Here is a 15,153-nt window from a genome sequence, read left to right on the forward strand (position 1 = left end):
TTTATTTCTAAGAAGGAGGCAGTGAAATGCACAGAGCTGGGAATAGTAAGAATTGAGATTTGGATCCAGCTTTGTTGCTGAATAGCTGGGTGACTTCAACCAAAGGACAAGCTTTCTGGGTCTCAGATCATTCCTTTGGCCTATACGCCTCACAGCTGCACAAGGACAGAATGAGAAAACTTGGGAATGCCCAGCAAATGAAGGGCTTGGCATTCCTCCTCTAGATATGTGAATTATGTATCTAAAGGTGGCCTGTTGGATCTCTTTTGTTAGGTTTGGTAAGAGCAAGGGCAGTGATGCAGGGAAGACATCATCAACTCTCTTCTAGGGGTGTCCCTGACTATCGAGGCCTGCCCTAGACCTTACATGGTTCTCAACATGGTTCCTGAACTCAACAGAGACAGATGCACACTGTAAATACTTCTTGGTGCTCTGTGGTTTGGTCCTTAGAGTCTGTAGCGAGTCAAGCCTCATTAGGAACTGCACAAACTGAGGCTCCCACGTGGGCAGCCCACCCGCCATGACCATCTACGCCCTTGTTTGGTGTCTTCTGCTCATGCCTTCTTAACCCAGCTCCACACTGGGCACACTAGGCTGGGGGAGTCATTCTCAATGGGATCTAAGCCATTCATTCGAGGATGGGAGGAAGTTGTGAAGGGCTGGTGGGTCACCTGTAGCAATGGCAGCCTCCCTAACATGCCACGGAGGCTGGCATGGCTCTGTCAGAAGCCTTCTATGTCCTTGCAGGATGTACTGGGGGCTTCCTAACAAGACCTCGTGATACTTTTTTAGGTTGGCACTGGCCTCCCACCCACTTACTCTGCTCCCTCCTCTTTTACATGCTAATCCTGCCTTTCAGGTGCACAAGAGAACTGGGCTTTCCTGAATTCTAACTGCAACTTCATCCAGACTGCACTTTTTAGCTCAGTGTGCTGGATCAGTGCACCAGGGGAGATTCCAGTTCAATCCAGTCCCAGCCTCACAGTGGCACTGGACAGGACTCTGAGAGAGGTCCTCCCAAGGAAAGCATAGTTCCAATCAGCCAGGGCAGCAGAGGGGATATAGCTACTCCCCAACCCTGACTCATGCGCTTTCTTACCACCAAGACGTGCTCCAGGAGGTCCAAGTAGCCGAGGGTGCACTCCGTCCCGAAACGCAAGGCTCTGGTTCTCACCTCGTCACTGACATCGGGGTGGAAGGATGCTTGCTGGAGAGACAAAGGAATGTTGAAATCTTAACATGGGAAAAGCCAGCATTATTGGGCAGTCCCAGACTCAGAGGCAGGAGACCTTAACCCTGGTGACCTCGAGAAACTGCCCTGACTCTCTGGACAGAAGAGGTATCTCTCCTCCACATCCTTCTGCCACCTCCCACCTGCCCACAGCAGGCCCTCTGATGCAGTCTGTGTGTAGACTTTGTTAGTGCCCTGCAGCCAGATGATAGAAACAGCTCAATCTGGACCTCTGTTCCTCCTTTTCCCACGCCACATTTTTTTGAAACGCAAAAAATTCCACATGCACAAAAACATCCAGCAAGATTCATGATCAGTGCTTACAGCTGGAGACGTACTGACCTAGGGTCAGCCTTGCCTCTCTTTAGCAGCTTAAGGGGTCCTGAAAGCCCCTCTCTGCTCACAGGCTAATGAAGCCCAGGCTCTCACCCCGGGCCTGACCATGCTACAGTCAGTGAGGCCTCCGTGACCGAGCCCTCTAGCTCCTGGGAAACTCCAGATAGCGAGCTCCCCAGTACCCTAGAGGCACCATAACTCATCTCATATTATACAAAAGCCGAGATACACAAACCAGCATACATGCTTAACAGAGCATCTTGAGCTTTTTTCTTGTACTTATGACCTGCTAACTTGAGTCATTCATGATTACATCATTTCTGAAGGGATACCCATTCAGAGTCACCAGATAAAATGCACCCAGTTAAATTGGAATTTCAGATAATCAATGAAAAAAATTTCTTAGCAAGTATGGGACACCCTATTTTTTATTTGTTAAACCTAGCAACCCTACCCCTTCCTTCTACAGCTTCCCTCTGGAAAGAAACTGAGGGGCTTGCAGAAATACATAAAACTACAAAGATATCGCTAATCAGGACAAACACAAATCACACATTAGGACAAAAGGTAAAGGATGAGGGCAAAGACCAGGATCCATGTTTTATCCACTCAAGCCCCTCTTCCTAGGAACGGGAGTGCTGATGGGAATACCCTGGGCTCCCGCCTTGACTTACCCCCAATCCCTGGACAGAGTGGGGCTAATTCTCATGGCCAGCATGTTATGTATGAGCTAGGTTTACCTCATCTGAGGACTAATGGGCTCAGAGGCAGGAACCAAGAGCCATGCTCCCAGCCACCCACCATCACTTGTTATTCATCCTCATACCCGTGCCGCGAACAGAGAGGCAAAACGCCCCGCGTCTGTTTGATGAGACAACACTGTGGGAAGACACAGGCTCAGATGCTACTCAGAGTCACTTCCAGCAGGTTATGTGCAAGCCCCTGTGCAGGGAGTGGGTGAGGTGGAGCTGAGGTGCTTGCGTGCACTGCTGGGGGCTCTGTAACCGGGTAGAACCCTTTGGGAGAATAATCTGGCACTAATTAAACTCTTATACTATTGGACCCACTAATTCTACTTCTGGGAATCTTGCCTAAGGAAATAATCCAAAGCATAGAAAAAAACATATATGCCCAAAGAAGTTTACTGCAGTAAAGTTCATGATTTTTTAAAAATGTAGACAGCCTAAATATCTGTCAACAGTGGGAAGATAATATTCATTAAAGGTACTTTGTAGTCATTAAAAAGTCAGCAATACAGCAACACAGAAATAGCTTTATAACATTAATCATAATAGTAGATATAAAATTACATCTAATATACACGTGTGCACGTGAAAGTAAGACCAGAAAGAAATACGCATGAGAATTAACTTAGGGTTTAGGTAAGTCTTTCTCTCTGCCTAAGGAACTGCAGTAATCCTTCCATTCTAAGATGAGTCAGTATGTAATTTTCTGCCCCTCCGTGTGTGGGCTGAGTAGGGTAGCCAGGGAAAAGGCAGAGCTGGACTATAGCGACTAGGCCCTTCTGCTTGGCATGTAAGGCTTCCGTCTTGACTACCACTCAGCACCCCAGTTTTCCTGTCTATGCATTATTGCATGCACTCCCTTTCGGCCAGAGACCTCATTTCCTTTTGCAAAGGGGTGAGGGATACAGGAGACCAAGGGAAGCAGAAATGTTAGTAAGTTCGCTAAGTCAGTCCTATCCTAACAGGAGCATCAGGGCTCAGCAGTGACTCCTGTCGAGTCTGATTTTGGTGGGTGAAGCTGACGTTCAGGCTTCAGCGCTCTGGCTGCTACCTTGTCCTGCAAAGCCCAGATAATGTGACCTGGGGCCAAGATGACAGAGAGGAGCTGAAGATGGCCAAATAGCACCCACGCTGTTCTTACCTGAGCTCCTCCCCGGAAAACAGGGGAGCACATGTTAGGAGAGACTTAAAACTCTGAGCTGCATTCCCTTTAAAAAGACCATTTAATCATGGTTTTTATTTTTTTCTGTTCAGTTTCCCCTGCTCATGTCTGTAGCTTGGGGACAAAAGCGTCTGTCATGCATCAACCATAGCGACCTTGAGTACTACATCTGGGAGGCCCTGAGTAGCAGAAGCAGAGTGGCTGAGGACTCAGGAGAGCCAATTTCAGTTCTGGTTCTAAGAGTAAATAGCTGTGTGACCTTGGTCATGCCACTTCTCTCTCTGAGCCCACTTCATCATGTGACAAATAGAATCATTACTTTCGCCTTTCTCATATGGGATCAAATGAGAGAATATCCATGACAGCCCTTCTAAAATTTTGAGGTGCCGTGTGTGTACACCATGATGCACACAGGCCTTATCTTGCTAGGTAAATACTTCTGATTGAGGATGTAACCCCTTTGGCAGTTATCACTTCTGGTAGGTGGACTCCATCGAGCATATCAAAGTGGCCAATACTTGCAGCCTGAAGAGAGAGAGAGAGTCCTAACTCCCTGATCTAGCAGCCCTGGGTCCTTTGTGAAAGTGGAGTCTTTCCAGCCCTGTTTCTTCCAGCCCACCCTCTTCTCTGCACCCTCCGTCACACCCAGGGGTCCCGTAAATGTGGTACTGTCTCCCAGGGTTGGGCCCTTGCACACAAATTCCCTCATTGCCCCCTTCTTTACCTCCCTCTCCTGAGGAGCCACCAAGAAGATGTAAGAGTTGGATCTTGCAGCAGCAACTCCAGCTGAACTCACTTTACCACAAAGAATGGCTCTGTTCCCTCAGACCCCACGCTGCAGGACCAGGTCTTTAATTCTGGGTCAATGCCCGCCCTCACTCACCATGGCAGGGGATCATCAATTGATCGCAGAGCAGAAGTTAGAGTCCCTGGGGGCAAGGCTGTCCCTAGAAGGGTGAAGGCCTGGGGTGGGGGCTCTTACAGTTCACTTTCCTAATAGATCAAAAATAAAGGTTCCAGGCCCTGGGTCTCCACAGCTCCCTCACCAAGCACAGGCTCAGGGCAGTTGCTCCAACTATCTACCCAAGGAGCAGAGGAATTTTTCCAAGATGTCTAGCACAGACTGAGAAAAGTAGCTCCCCAAGTTCTGCTGTATTCCTCCAACTCACTTCCTCACCAGGGATGGCAACACCTCTCCTAGTGCACAATGGCTGACCTATGGAGGTAAGAAAGGGTCCAGCAGAAGAGCGAACAGTTTCCACTTGGAGGAGCTGGAACCAAGTGCTGCAATTCCTATCCACCACCCTCGGAGAGGCCTCCACCACACTCTGCAAAAAGGCCTCCTGCCTATTTAGGAAGAACTAGAATGAAGTGGGAGGATTAGGGCCAGCAGGGCTGACTCCATTTCCTCTCAAACACAAAACTGCCTTACAGAGTCATTTCCCACAGGCTGGTGCATATGCCATATTCAGCGTGCATTTTTTTTTTTTTTAAAGGGACAGGGTTTTGCTCTGTCACCTAGGCTGGAGTGGAGCAGCATACTCATAGCTCACTGCAGCCTTGAACTCCTGGGCTCAAGTGATCCTCCTGCTATAGCTACTCTTCTGAGTAGCTAGGACTACAGGTGCACACCACCACACTTGGTTATTTAAAAAAAAATTTTTTAAGAGATGAGGTCTCATTATGTTGCCTAGGCTGGTCTCAAATTCCTGGTCTCAAGCGATCCTCCTGTCTCAGCTCCCAAAGTGTTGGGATTTCAGGCATGAGCCACCACAACTGTCCCTGTGTGCATTTTTATTACAAAGTTTAAGGTTCTGAGCCCCTCTCTTTTTTCAGACTACACCAAGCAACCCAGTCATGACAGAGAATCATCTATGCATCCAAATCAATGCCAAGGCCTTTACCTTGCAAGCCGTCAACATATCTGACACGGCTTTCCGGCTCAGGTTGGCAGTAGCAATCACGTCCTCCTGTCTACACGAGTTTCCAGCTGCCACGGCTTTGGTTGTTGCCATGGTGATGCCTTTCGTCATCCTTATAGATTCTTCAGGTGATGATGTCTTTTCAGGTACATCTTTTGACTGGAACAACTGGAAGTCAGAAACAGAGAGATTAAAAAAATCAAAAAGGAAAAGAAAAAAATAATTTATTCTTCTCCAACCAGGCTGTAGCTTGTGTCTGAAATCTGAGCTAGTAACTGGAAGAAACTGTCACATGGCAGGAAATTAGAAATCTGAGTACAGTAATATGGTTCTTGTTTTCAAGATTCTCACGGACAAACCTCTTGGCCTACACTAAGCATTCACGGGAACAATATGGTGAGGGAGACGTATGTAGAGTGTTAACCTGTTGGTCTGCAGAAACTGACACCCAATATTTACACACTACCCATCCTGTGAAAGGTTGTTGCATGGCTTCATAGTTCTCTTCCCCCATCCCTGCTGGTGCTTTGGCAGTTTCCATAAACTCTCAGTCCCAGTGTTGGTTTCAGGGTAGGACTGACCTGGCCACATCACTCAGGACTCACCTCTCTCTCTCTAAGGGGATGTGAGGTTGGGGGAAATGAAGCATCAGTTCCTTCTATTCTTAGCCTGTCTTATAAATATAACTGCATAATTGTGCAGAGGTGTTCATGTCGAGTGTGCCATGGTGACACTGTGAATTATTTAGCAATCTACCCACCCACCCCCTTTACAGAGGCTGAAATAAATTCATCATGGTAAGTCAATATCCCATTTCTGCTTCATGCTCATCTGTTCTGCCTCTCTAACATGAGCAATTGGTACCCTGGATGTGTGCTGAATGTGCATCTGTCCCTACATGAGGGCCCCTAGCCTAGGTGGGCCTGCCCTGTCTTCAGCCCTAGGCAACCATGTTTCAGCAAGGAAGGCTTCCCTGATGCAGAAGAGCAGGCTCAGTCGGTATCCCATAGAATGCCAACCACTGTCAAACATCACTGCCCCCTGAAAATGGGCAGCTGCAATTAAGCAGTCTAAGATCCCAAATCCCCACTTCACCCTTGAATGTTACAGTGGAATGAAGGCCACATGCAGAGTCCTTCACACTAATGTGGTCCTCATGACACGTGTTGCATGGAAACCCACGATCTGGGTGAATTTTATTCAGCCGGCATAAAATTCAGTGAGCCCGGCTCACAGGAGCCTTGACCTCCTGGGCTAAAGTGATTCTTCCACCTCAGCCTCCTGAGTAGCTGGGACTACAGGTTCACGCCACCACACCCACCCAACTTCTTAATTTTTTGTAGAGATATGGTTTCCCTATGTTGCCCAGGCTGGGCTCAAACTCCTAGGCTCAAGCAATCCTACTGCCTCAGCCTCCCAAAGTGCTGGGATTACAGGCATGCACCGCCACGCTTGGCCTCTGGGTGAATTTTAAATCACACCGGTACACTTAGAATAACCCATGTGTCTGTAGTTTCCCAGAATAGCTCCAAATTTCAAGTCTCTTCGATCCCCACCATTAGGCCTGCCTATGCATGTCAGAAGCTGTGTTCACAGGGGTGCCTGTGCCACCCCATCCCTAGCTTCAGGAGGCTCAGCACAGAGTGAGAGACTCCATTTGTTTGGGAGAAAGTAAGTATCCAGTAATCCAGATAATTCTTCTGGATCTTATCCAAGACCATCAAGGTGGTGCCTCTGTGAGTCTGCAAAAACTACAGTGTTACTGAGCTTGGCGTGACCCCCAATGCAGATATGGCTTAGATCATAACATCCAAGTCCCTTTGAGTACCTGGAAAGCCTTCCCAAGAAAGACAGGTACAAACAAGCCTAGACTGTGAAGACTATAATAAATACCTAACTCTTCAATGTCTAGACACAAATGAACACCCATAAGCATCCAGGAAAACATAACCTCACCGAATCAACTAAATAAGGTACCAGGGACTAATCCTGGGGATGTGTGACCTTTCAGACAAAGGATTCAAAAGAGCTGTGTTGAGAAAACGCAAATTCAGGATAACACAAAGAGGGAATCGGAATCCTGTCAGATACATTTAACAAAGAAATTGAAATAATTAAAAAGAATCAAGCAGAGATTCTGGAGCTGAAAATGCAATGAACATACTGAAGAATGCATAAGAGTCTTTTAATGGCAGAACTGATCACACAGAAGAAATAATTAGTGAGTTTGAAGACAGGCTATTTGAAAACATAGTCAGAGGAGACAAAAAAGAATACAAAAGAATGAAGCATGCCCACAGGATCTAGAAAATAGCTTCAAAAGGACAAATTTAAAGAGTTATTGGCCTTAAAAAGGAGGTAGAAAAAGAGATGGGGTAGAAAGTTTATGCAAAGAGAACTTCCCAAACCTAGAGAAAGCTATCAATATCCAAGTACAAGAAGGTTAGAGAAGACCAACCAGATTTAACCCAAGGAAGACCACCTCAAGGAGTCGAATAATCAAACTCCCAAAGGTCAAGGATAAGAAAGGATCCCAAGAGCATCATGAGAAAAGAAACACATAACACACAATGGAACTCCAATATGCTTAGCAGCAGACTTCTCAGTGGAAGATGTACAGGCCAGGAGAGTATGGCATGACATATTTAAAGTGCTGAAGGAAAAAAACATTTACTCCAGAATAGTATAGCTGATGAAAATAGACAAATGGGATTACATCAAGTTAAAAAGCTTTTGCACAGCAAAGAAACAATCAACCCACAGAATGGGAGAAAATAGTTGCAAACTACCCATCTGACAACGGGTTAATAACTAGCCTGTGTAAGGAGCTCAAACAATTCTATAGGAAAAAATCTAATAATCTGATCAAAAGATGGGCAAAAGGTCTCAATAGACATTTCTCAAAAGAAGACATCCAAATGGCAAACAGGCAGATGAAAGGGTGCTCAACATCATTCATCATCAGAGAAATGCAAATCAAACTACAATGTGATATCATTTCACCCCAGTTAAAATGACTTATATCGAAAAGGCAGGCAATAACAAATGCTGGCAAGGATGTGGAGAAAAGGGAACCCTTGTACACCGTGTGTGGGAATGTAAATTAGTACAACGACTATGGAGAAGAGTTTGGAGATTCCTCAAAAAACTAAAATTAGAGCTACTTTATGATCCAGCTATCCTACCCAAAAGAAAGGAAATCAGTTTATTGAAGAAAAGTCTGCACTCCCATGTTTATGCAGCACTATTCACAAAAGCGAAGATTATATATATGAAGTAAACTGCAATAAACATGGGAGTGCAGATATCTCTTCAATATTATATATGTGTGTGTGTGTGTGTAGCACTGTATATGTGTATCCATTCATCAGTTGATGGACACTTAGGCTGCTTCCAAATCTTGGCTACTGTGGTACACATACACAATGGGGTACTATTCAGCCATAGGAAAAAAAAAAATGAGATCCTGTCATTTGCAACAACATGGATGGAACTGGAGGTCATTATGTTAACTGAAATAAGCCAGGCACAGAAAGACACACTTTGCATGTTCTCACTTATTTGTGACAGCAAAAATTAAAATAATTGAACACATGGAGATAGAGGGTAGAAGGATGGTTGCCAGAGGCTGAGAAGGGTAGTAGGGAGGTGGGAGGTTGCGGGTGGGAAAGTGGGGAGAGATAATGGGTACAAAAAATAGAAAGAATGAATAAGACCTAGTATTTGATAGCACAGAGAGTAACTACAGCAATAAATAATTTAATTGTACATTTAAAAATAACTAAAAGAGTATAACTGGATTGTAACACAAAGGATAAATGCCTGAGGTGATAGATACCCCAATTATCCTGATGTGATTATTATGCATTGCATGCCTGTTATCAAAATATCTCATGTAACTCCTAAGTATAAACACCTACTCTGTACCCACAAAAATTAAAAATAAACAAAAAACAAAAAAGGAGCTGTGTCTGGATTTTGGTAGCAAACACTCAACCTGTGCAGCCAGGCGAGTGCCAGACAGTGGTACTTATGGCACCACATTTTTCAGTTACTCCTGTATTTTTTAGTTTCTCCTTTAAAGCATGCACTGAGCGCAACATCCATCAAGGCTAGATTCATTAATGATATGACAAGAAAACCCAAGGTTGTCACCCAAACCCCGCGGAACTGCTCTACTATTGTTTCTAGTGCTCTAGGGTTGCCTTTGCAGGTGACCCTTTAAAGGTGCAGAACAATTGGCAGCAAAGGCAGGTATCCCTCTTCCCCCAAAAAGTTGAATCTGTGATCAGACCTCCTATCAAACAGAAATCTGTTTGAAGCTACTCATTTTCGGCATATTTCTGTGTGTGGGGATTAGAATGAGTCAATCCACAACCATTGTGGGATCATAAGAACAGCAGGTATCATCCACATTGCAGTGACTCCAGAACGTCCTTAACTCTGCAATGCTGGAACAAGTCAGAAAAGAACAAGGTCAATTTCTCTTAGGTCAGATGACTCCAATGGAAGGAAGCTGGATTTTCAAGGGAAGTGTCTCAGGTAAAGGCTTCCAGGCTTTTCCAATAGCAAACGGCAGACTTCCAATTCTGCATGTGTGCGGGTACCAAGAGCAATGTGCATCAAGAGAGGCTGTGCGCTGTTCACAGGGTTAATGCTCCAGGTAAGCTCAGTCATACTGACTTTCCCTTTCTCCAGGAATTGTTGACAATGCTTTGATTTTGTGCTATAGTTTTAGTGGAACTAAACCTGAATAGTCCTAAGTGATACATTTCAATTAACTCCTTGATTACAATGACACATCAATCCCAGCCAAACTCAGTGACACATGGGGTCTCAATTATATAAAACTACCAGCAGGCAGGTGAAGGGGCATTCTCAGTTCAGGTGTTTTAGGTAAAACCTCATTGGTAAAAAACCTCAAATGAGCCCTGACTTGGGTCAGCTGTGGGACTTTGGTACCCAAGGGAGGTAACTGCTGACTCCTTACCGTAAGCTCCTGCTTTATGCATTCAATTGTGGCCTCAAGCGCCCTGGTGCCCCGGGTGGCCTCATCCTCCACCGCCTTTACAGTCTTGAGGAGGGAGGTGACATTAGTCACCATCACCTGCACAGGAAGAAAGAATGAACTCAGATAGTGCAGTGTCTCAGGTTCAGCCCCTACTCCTTTTACTTCTGGATCGCATGCTATGAGCAAGGACACCTCTCTTTCCTTTAAGTGACAAGAGAACTCAGGTGTTCGTCCCCAGCCAGTGCCCCACTCTACCTTGGCGGCCCCCTTGAGCTGGTACATGGAAGGGTCGTCTGCTGGCTTGCTGGCAGCTCCCTTGGTAGCACTGATGAGATCGGAAAGGGCCTTGGCTACATCTTTGATGGCGTTGATCAAAACCACCTGAAAGAGAGCACCGAGCCCAGGTGAGCAGGCAAGATGTCAGCTGCGGGCTTCACCAAGGCATGCAGCCTGAGAGCAGGCCAGGGCACAGAGAACGAGAGAAAGACAGTCTAAAGTCTGCAGCATGGCAGACCTCCTGGGAAGCGACCCTTGGCGATTCTGATACAGGTCTCAGGACTTTGAAAAGCTGCCCAGGGCAGGCTGAAGCCGAGCCAGAATGGAGAAGTCAGGTGTAAACGTGCAGCTTATGTAAAACCTCCTAGACAGCAACCTGGCAGATGAGCTGCCTCTGACAGCATGAAGGACACCAGAGAGGCAACACCACTCACTCCTAACTGGCACCCTGAACACTGAGTAAAAATCCCCAGCTGACCCCGGCCCTCAAGGCCCCACAGCAGCCCTGCCCAACTCTCTGGCTATGAGGGTGCTCTGCTGTAGGCACACAGGTCGGCCTGTCTTCTCCATGGGAAATCTTGACTCATTCCTGTTCAGGGCCTCAGCTCTTTCCATCACTTGGGCCTCAGCTCAAATGTCATGTCCTCAGAGGCTTTTCCGATCCCTCAGCTAAGGGCCCATTCCCACAATTGCTGAAACTGTCAGGTTGCCGTTTTATTTACAGCACTTATCAGTAGGTGGAATTATTTTATCATTTATTCACTTATAAGTCATCCGTCTTCTCCCTCAACTTGAATGAAAGCTCCAGGAGGCTTAGCCTGGACTTCTGCTTTGTTTCACGCTTGTAACAGGGACGAGCACCCAGCAGGTACTCAGTAAATACTTGTGGAATGAAGATGCAGGTATGTTCCCACATAAACCTGGATGTGATGCATTATCTGTGTTTGCTTTTCTAATTTCACAGAGACCACAGATCATCTTTTCAAAGTGCTGGATTTAGAGTGAAAAGTACCAGGTCTAGATGGGAATTACACAATATTGGGCATTGCAATGAAGTGTTCCCAATCCAGTAGCTCCAGTAACTCCTATTTCTATAATAATAAAAGCATTTTCCCTTTACTGAGGGCAGTGTTCAGGCGCTGAGCCAAGCACTCTACACACATTATCTCATTTACTCCTTGCCACCACCTTTTCAAGTGGGAACCACAATCCTTCTGTCCACACTCCCAGAGTCTAGGAGTGGCAGACTTGGGATTCAGAGTCTGGTGAGCATGGGGGCACGGTCTTAACCTCCACACTATGCCATGCCTGTGTGTGTGGCTCCGGCTCCTCATCCACAGTGAAATGAGTGTGCTAGCCCCATCTACCTCATTAAATTGTTTTGAAGATAAACTGGGATCTCCGATGTGAAAACGTATTAAGGGTGCAGTGGCGTGATCTCGGCTCACTGCAACCTCTGCCTCCTGGGTTCAAGCGATTCTCCTGCTCAGCCTCCCCAGTAGCTGGGACTACAGGCGCCCGCCACCTGTAGCGGAGGTTTTTGTGAACGCTTAGAATTCCAAAAGGCAGCCAGTCTGAATTCTGATGTTATCAGAAATCCAACAGAAAGGATGAAATGGTAGCATAAGGAATGTTTCCTCTCGGAGCTCTGCTCCACTCATGGGTGTCAGGGAGGGAAGGGTTTTGCCGTGAGGGAACGAGGCGGTGGCCTCAAGTGAAGCAGCATAATCACTGCATCTCCTGGCGGCACTGAATGGCAGGGGGTTTCTAACCAGGTTTGTCCAGACAGACTAGTTTACTGAGAATGGTTTAAGGAGTGAAAACTGAAGTGCTTGGCATTTCATGGTTCTGGGAATAGAGAGAACAGAGTTTTTTGTTTTGTTTTGTTTTGCTTTTCAAGTTTTGCGCTCTGGGAACAGGCATCATCCATTTATTAATGACTTTTGTTGGCTGTTAGTTCAACAATAGGTGAACACATACTTGTTCAGTAGCCAGTAGCCACTATGTGCCAGGAGCTGTGCTGGGTGTGCAGGTTTCAAAGATGAGCAAACTGTGGTGACTGTCCTTGAGGAGCAATGGTTTGGGAAGGGGACCAAGGAACATGCAGGTGATCTCAATGAAATTGCCAAATATCAGAAACAGAGGTCACAGAAGCACAGCGTCCTTCCCTAGCCTACCAGTTCTCTCTCTTCCTTGAGAACCAAAGTTCTCACCTGGGCCATCTACAGGTGCTGTGTTCATTTCCCCACCCCTGTCTGGCTGCTGCGCCACCACTCCACACAAGCAGCTGGGGACACCAACGTCCTCGATGGCACTCAGTGGTTACTGGAACGGGCCAATAACCTTCCCAGACTTCCCTCTTTCTTGACTCTCACTATCTCTGATGGGTTGAAACACTCCATCCTGGCAACACGATGTCTGCGGCTTTCCTCCCCGCAGCTGCTGCTGCTTCTCAGTCTCCTGCGCCACTTGCACGGTAACGTGGTCTGAAATGCTGGATTCCTCCGGGCTCTGCCCTGACCACCCTGGCTTTTCCTCTCATGTGGTTGCAGTCGCTATCTCTATGGCAACAGTCCCTGAACCCACAGCCCTGTGCCTGGGCAGGCTCAAACGCACTCACTAGTTCTACCTGCGTGTGGCTCCAGCACTTCCATCACCTCCACCTCCCTGCCCACACCAGCTCTCCCTTCAGGGCACAAGGAGCCGCCTTTCACTCCTCCCCCTCCCTCAGGCATGCCGTGCTCCAGCCTTCCCCAGGCCAGGCCAAGCCTTCCTTCTAGACTCTCCTCAAATCCCTCAGCTTGTCTCCATCCCCATGGCCACCACCACAGTCTGTGCCACTCTCTCGCTTGGATGACTGCCTCCTACCGGTTCCTCAAACCAGACATACTCGCACACACATTGTCTACTTCAAAAGTTCCTGTTCTGCCTTAGGCCGCTTCTGAGGCGTAGCGTGCAGCATTCATGGGAAGACCAGGAGGACGCACTCCCCAGGCCCTGCTGGTACCTGGGTCTCGGGGTCATCGGAGCCCAGGCTGGCTGCCCCCAGCTTGACCACTTCTGCGAGCTGGGTGATGGTGGCTGCTGAGGACTGGGCCGCCTGGGCCAGCTTGTCAGGAGTGGACGCAGCTCCTGACACGAGTAGTTTCGTGTCTTCCACCAAGGCCTTGGCTGTCTTGAGAATGTTCTCCCTGAGAGAGCCAGGAGGGGCAGGGGAGAGGGGGAGAGACAGAGGGCAAAGCTTGATTACTTCAAGAAGAAAAGAAATCCCTCACATGGGGCTTTTGTTAAAGGGCTTTGAAGAAGAGAAGCTGTGTTACACCTCCCCTTACCAAGGGACTCTCATCTTTCACAAATGCAAAACTGGGGGGAGAAGAAGAAAGTCAGCCAGTATTCATTCACATAGCCGACTGACAGGAAAACTTCAGTGAAAGTCAGGCCCACCACCCCGGATCCGTTCCCAAGCCCTACAGTTCAATGAAAGGTCAGCTTCTTTTCTGTGGTTCCTACTGTCCCTTAAAATACATCATAGTCTCAGTGACTGTGAGGACATGTGGGCTGGGGCACCTTGTTCAGGATCAGAGGCTGGGCTTGGGAAGGGACAGCAGAGCTCTGGGAACCGCCTCCCTAGCCCAGCCCTTGGATTGCAGAGGGGAAGAAAGGTGTTGGACACGTGGTGAGGTTTCAGGGGTCCCTAGCAGCAGACAGAGAGGCTCACGGCAAGCTCAGCACACAGGGTTTCCCAAAACAGGGTTTAAGCGAAATAGGCCTGCCCCCGCCATTCCCAATCCTGCTGGGGTTGGCCAGCAGTTCGAGGAACAGCTTTCTGGCTCAGAATGTGGCAGGTCTAAAAGCTGTCCTTTGCTGTAGCAGGCTGGATTTAAGGCTGTCAAAGGCAAAGCTCGAACCACGACACTGTGTTTACAGTTGGCAAAGGGGGCTTATTCTGATTACACGGTTCACTTTCCCAACTTGTGCATCTTGTTGAAATCAAAACAGATAACTACATTTCTGGCTCTCAGGTGGCGTCTCCAAGTCGATCATGAGTTTCAGGGGCAGGCCAGCCTGAACCTCTCCCCGTCCAGGACCCCCACGTACCTGTGGTCTGCGAAGGTCTCACTGTTCTCTGCATTTAGCGTCCCCGCTGTTGCAAACATAATGGTGGTGTCCAAGTCAGCAATGATCCCAGACACAGCGGTGGCAGCTGTAATACATGCCTGGGTTCCTTTGTTCCCGGCCTGGAGAGCCGAGAGCACTAACGAGACCTGTAGGCAGAAAGGGAATGTCAGGGGAGCTGGGAAGTGGAGAGAACAGAACCTAAAAGCAGAGTCTGAAAATACTGAATTATCTCCTAGGAGCTGATGTGTCTTAGGGGTTACAGGCACACGTCTGGAGTCAACAGCCTCGGTCTGAATACCAGCTTTGCCATTTAAAGGCCATGTGACCTTAGGCAAAGCTGCTTTACCTCT

The 15,153-nt window shown here is 47.5% G+C and overlaps 1 protein-coding gene across 3 annotated transcripts in view; it reads right to left on the reverse strand.

Annotated features, from left to right (window-relative positions):
• TLN2 (talin 2) overlaps positions 1-15,153 on the reverse strand; it is a 461,407-nt gene that overhangs the window by 30,797 nt on the left and 415,457 nt on the right. For all 3 annotated transcript variants that reach the window (XM_030931227.1, XM_010374223.2, XM_030931226.1), the window contains 6 exons: positions 14,783-14,949; positions 13,692-13,875; positions 10,664-10,789; positions 10,388-10,504; positions 5,380-5,565; positions 1,100-1,207 (listed from right to left, as the gene is read on the reverse strand). In XM_030931227.1, the coding sequence (XP_030787087.1) occupies positions 1,100-1,207; positions 5,380-5,565; positions 10,388-10,504; positions 10,664-10,789; positions 13,692-13,875; positions 14,783-14,949 (888 nt within the window). The remainder of the gene's footprint in view (positions 1-1,099; positions 1,208-5,379; positions 5,566-10,387; positions 10,505-10,663; positions 10,790-13,691; positions 13,876-14,782; positions 14,950-15,153) is intronic.

This window comes from Rhinopithecus roxellana, chromosome 5, assembly GCF_007565055.1.
Source record: "Rhinopithecus roxellana isolate Shanxi Qingling chromosome 5, ASM756505v1, whole genome shotgun sequence".
Lineage (NCBI taxonomy): Eukaryota > Metazoa > Chordata > Mammalia > Primates > Cercopithecidae > Rhinopithecus > Rhinopithecus roxellana.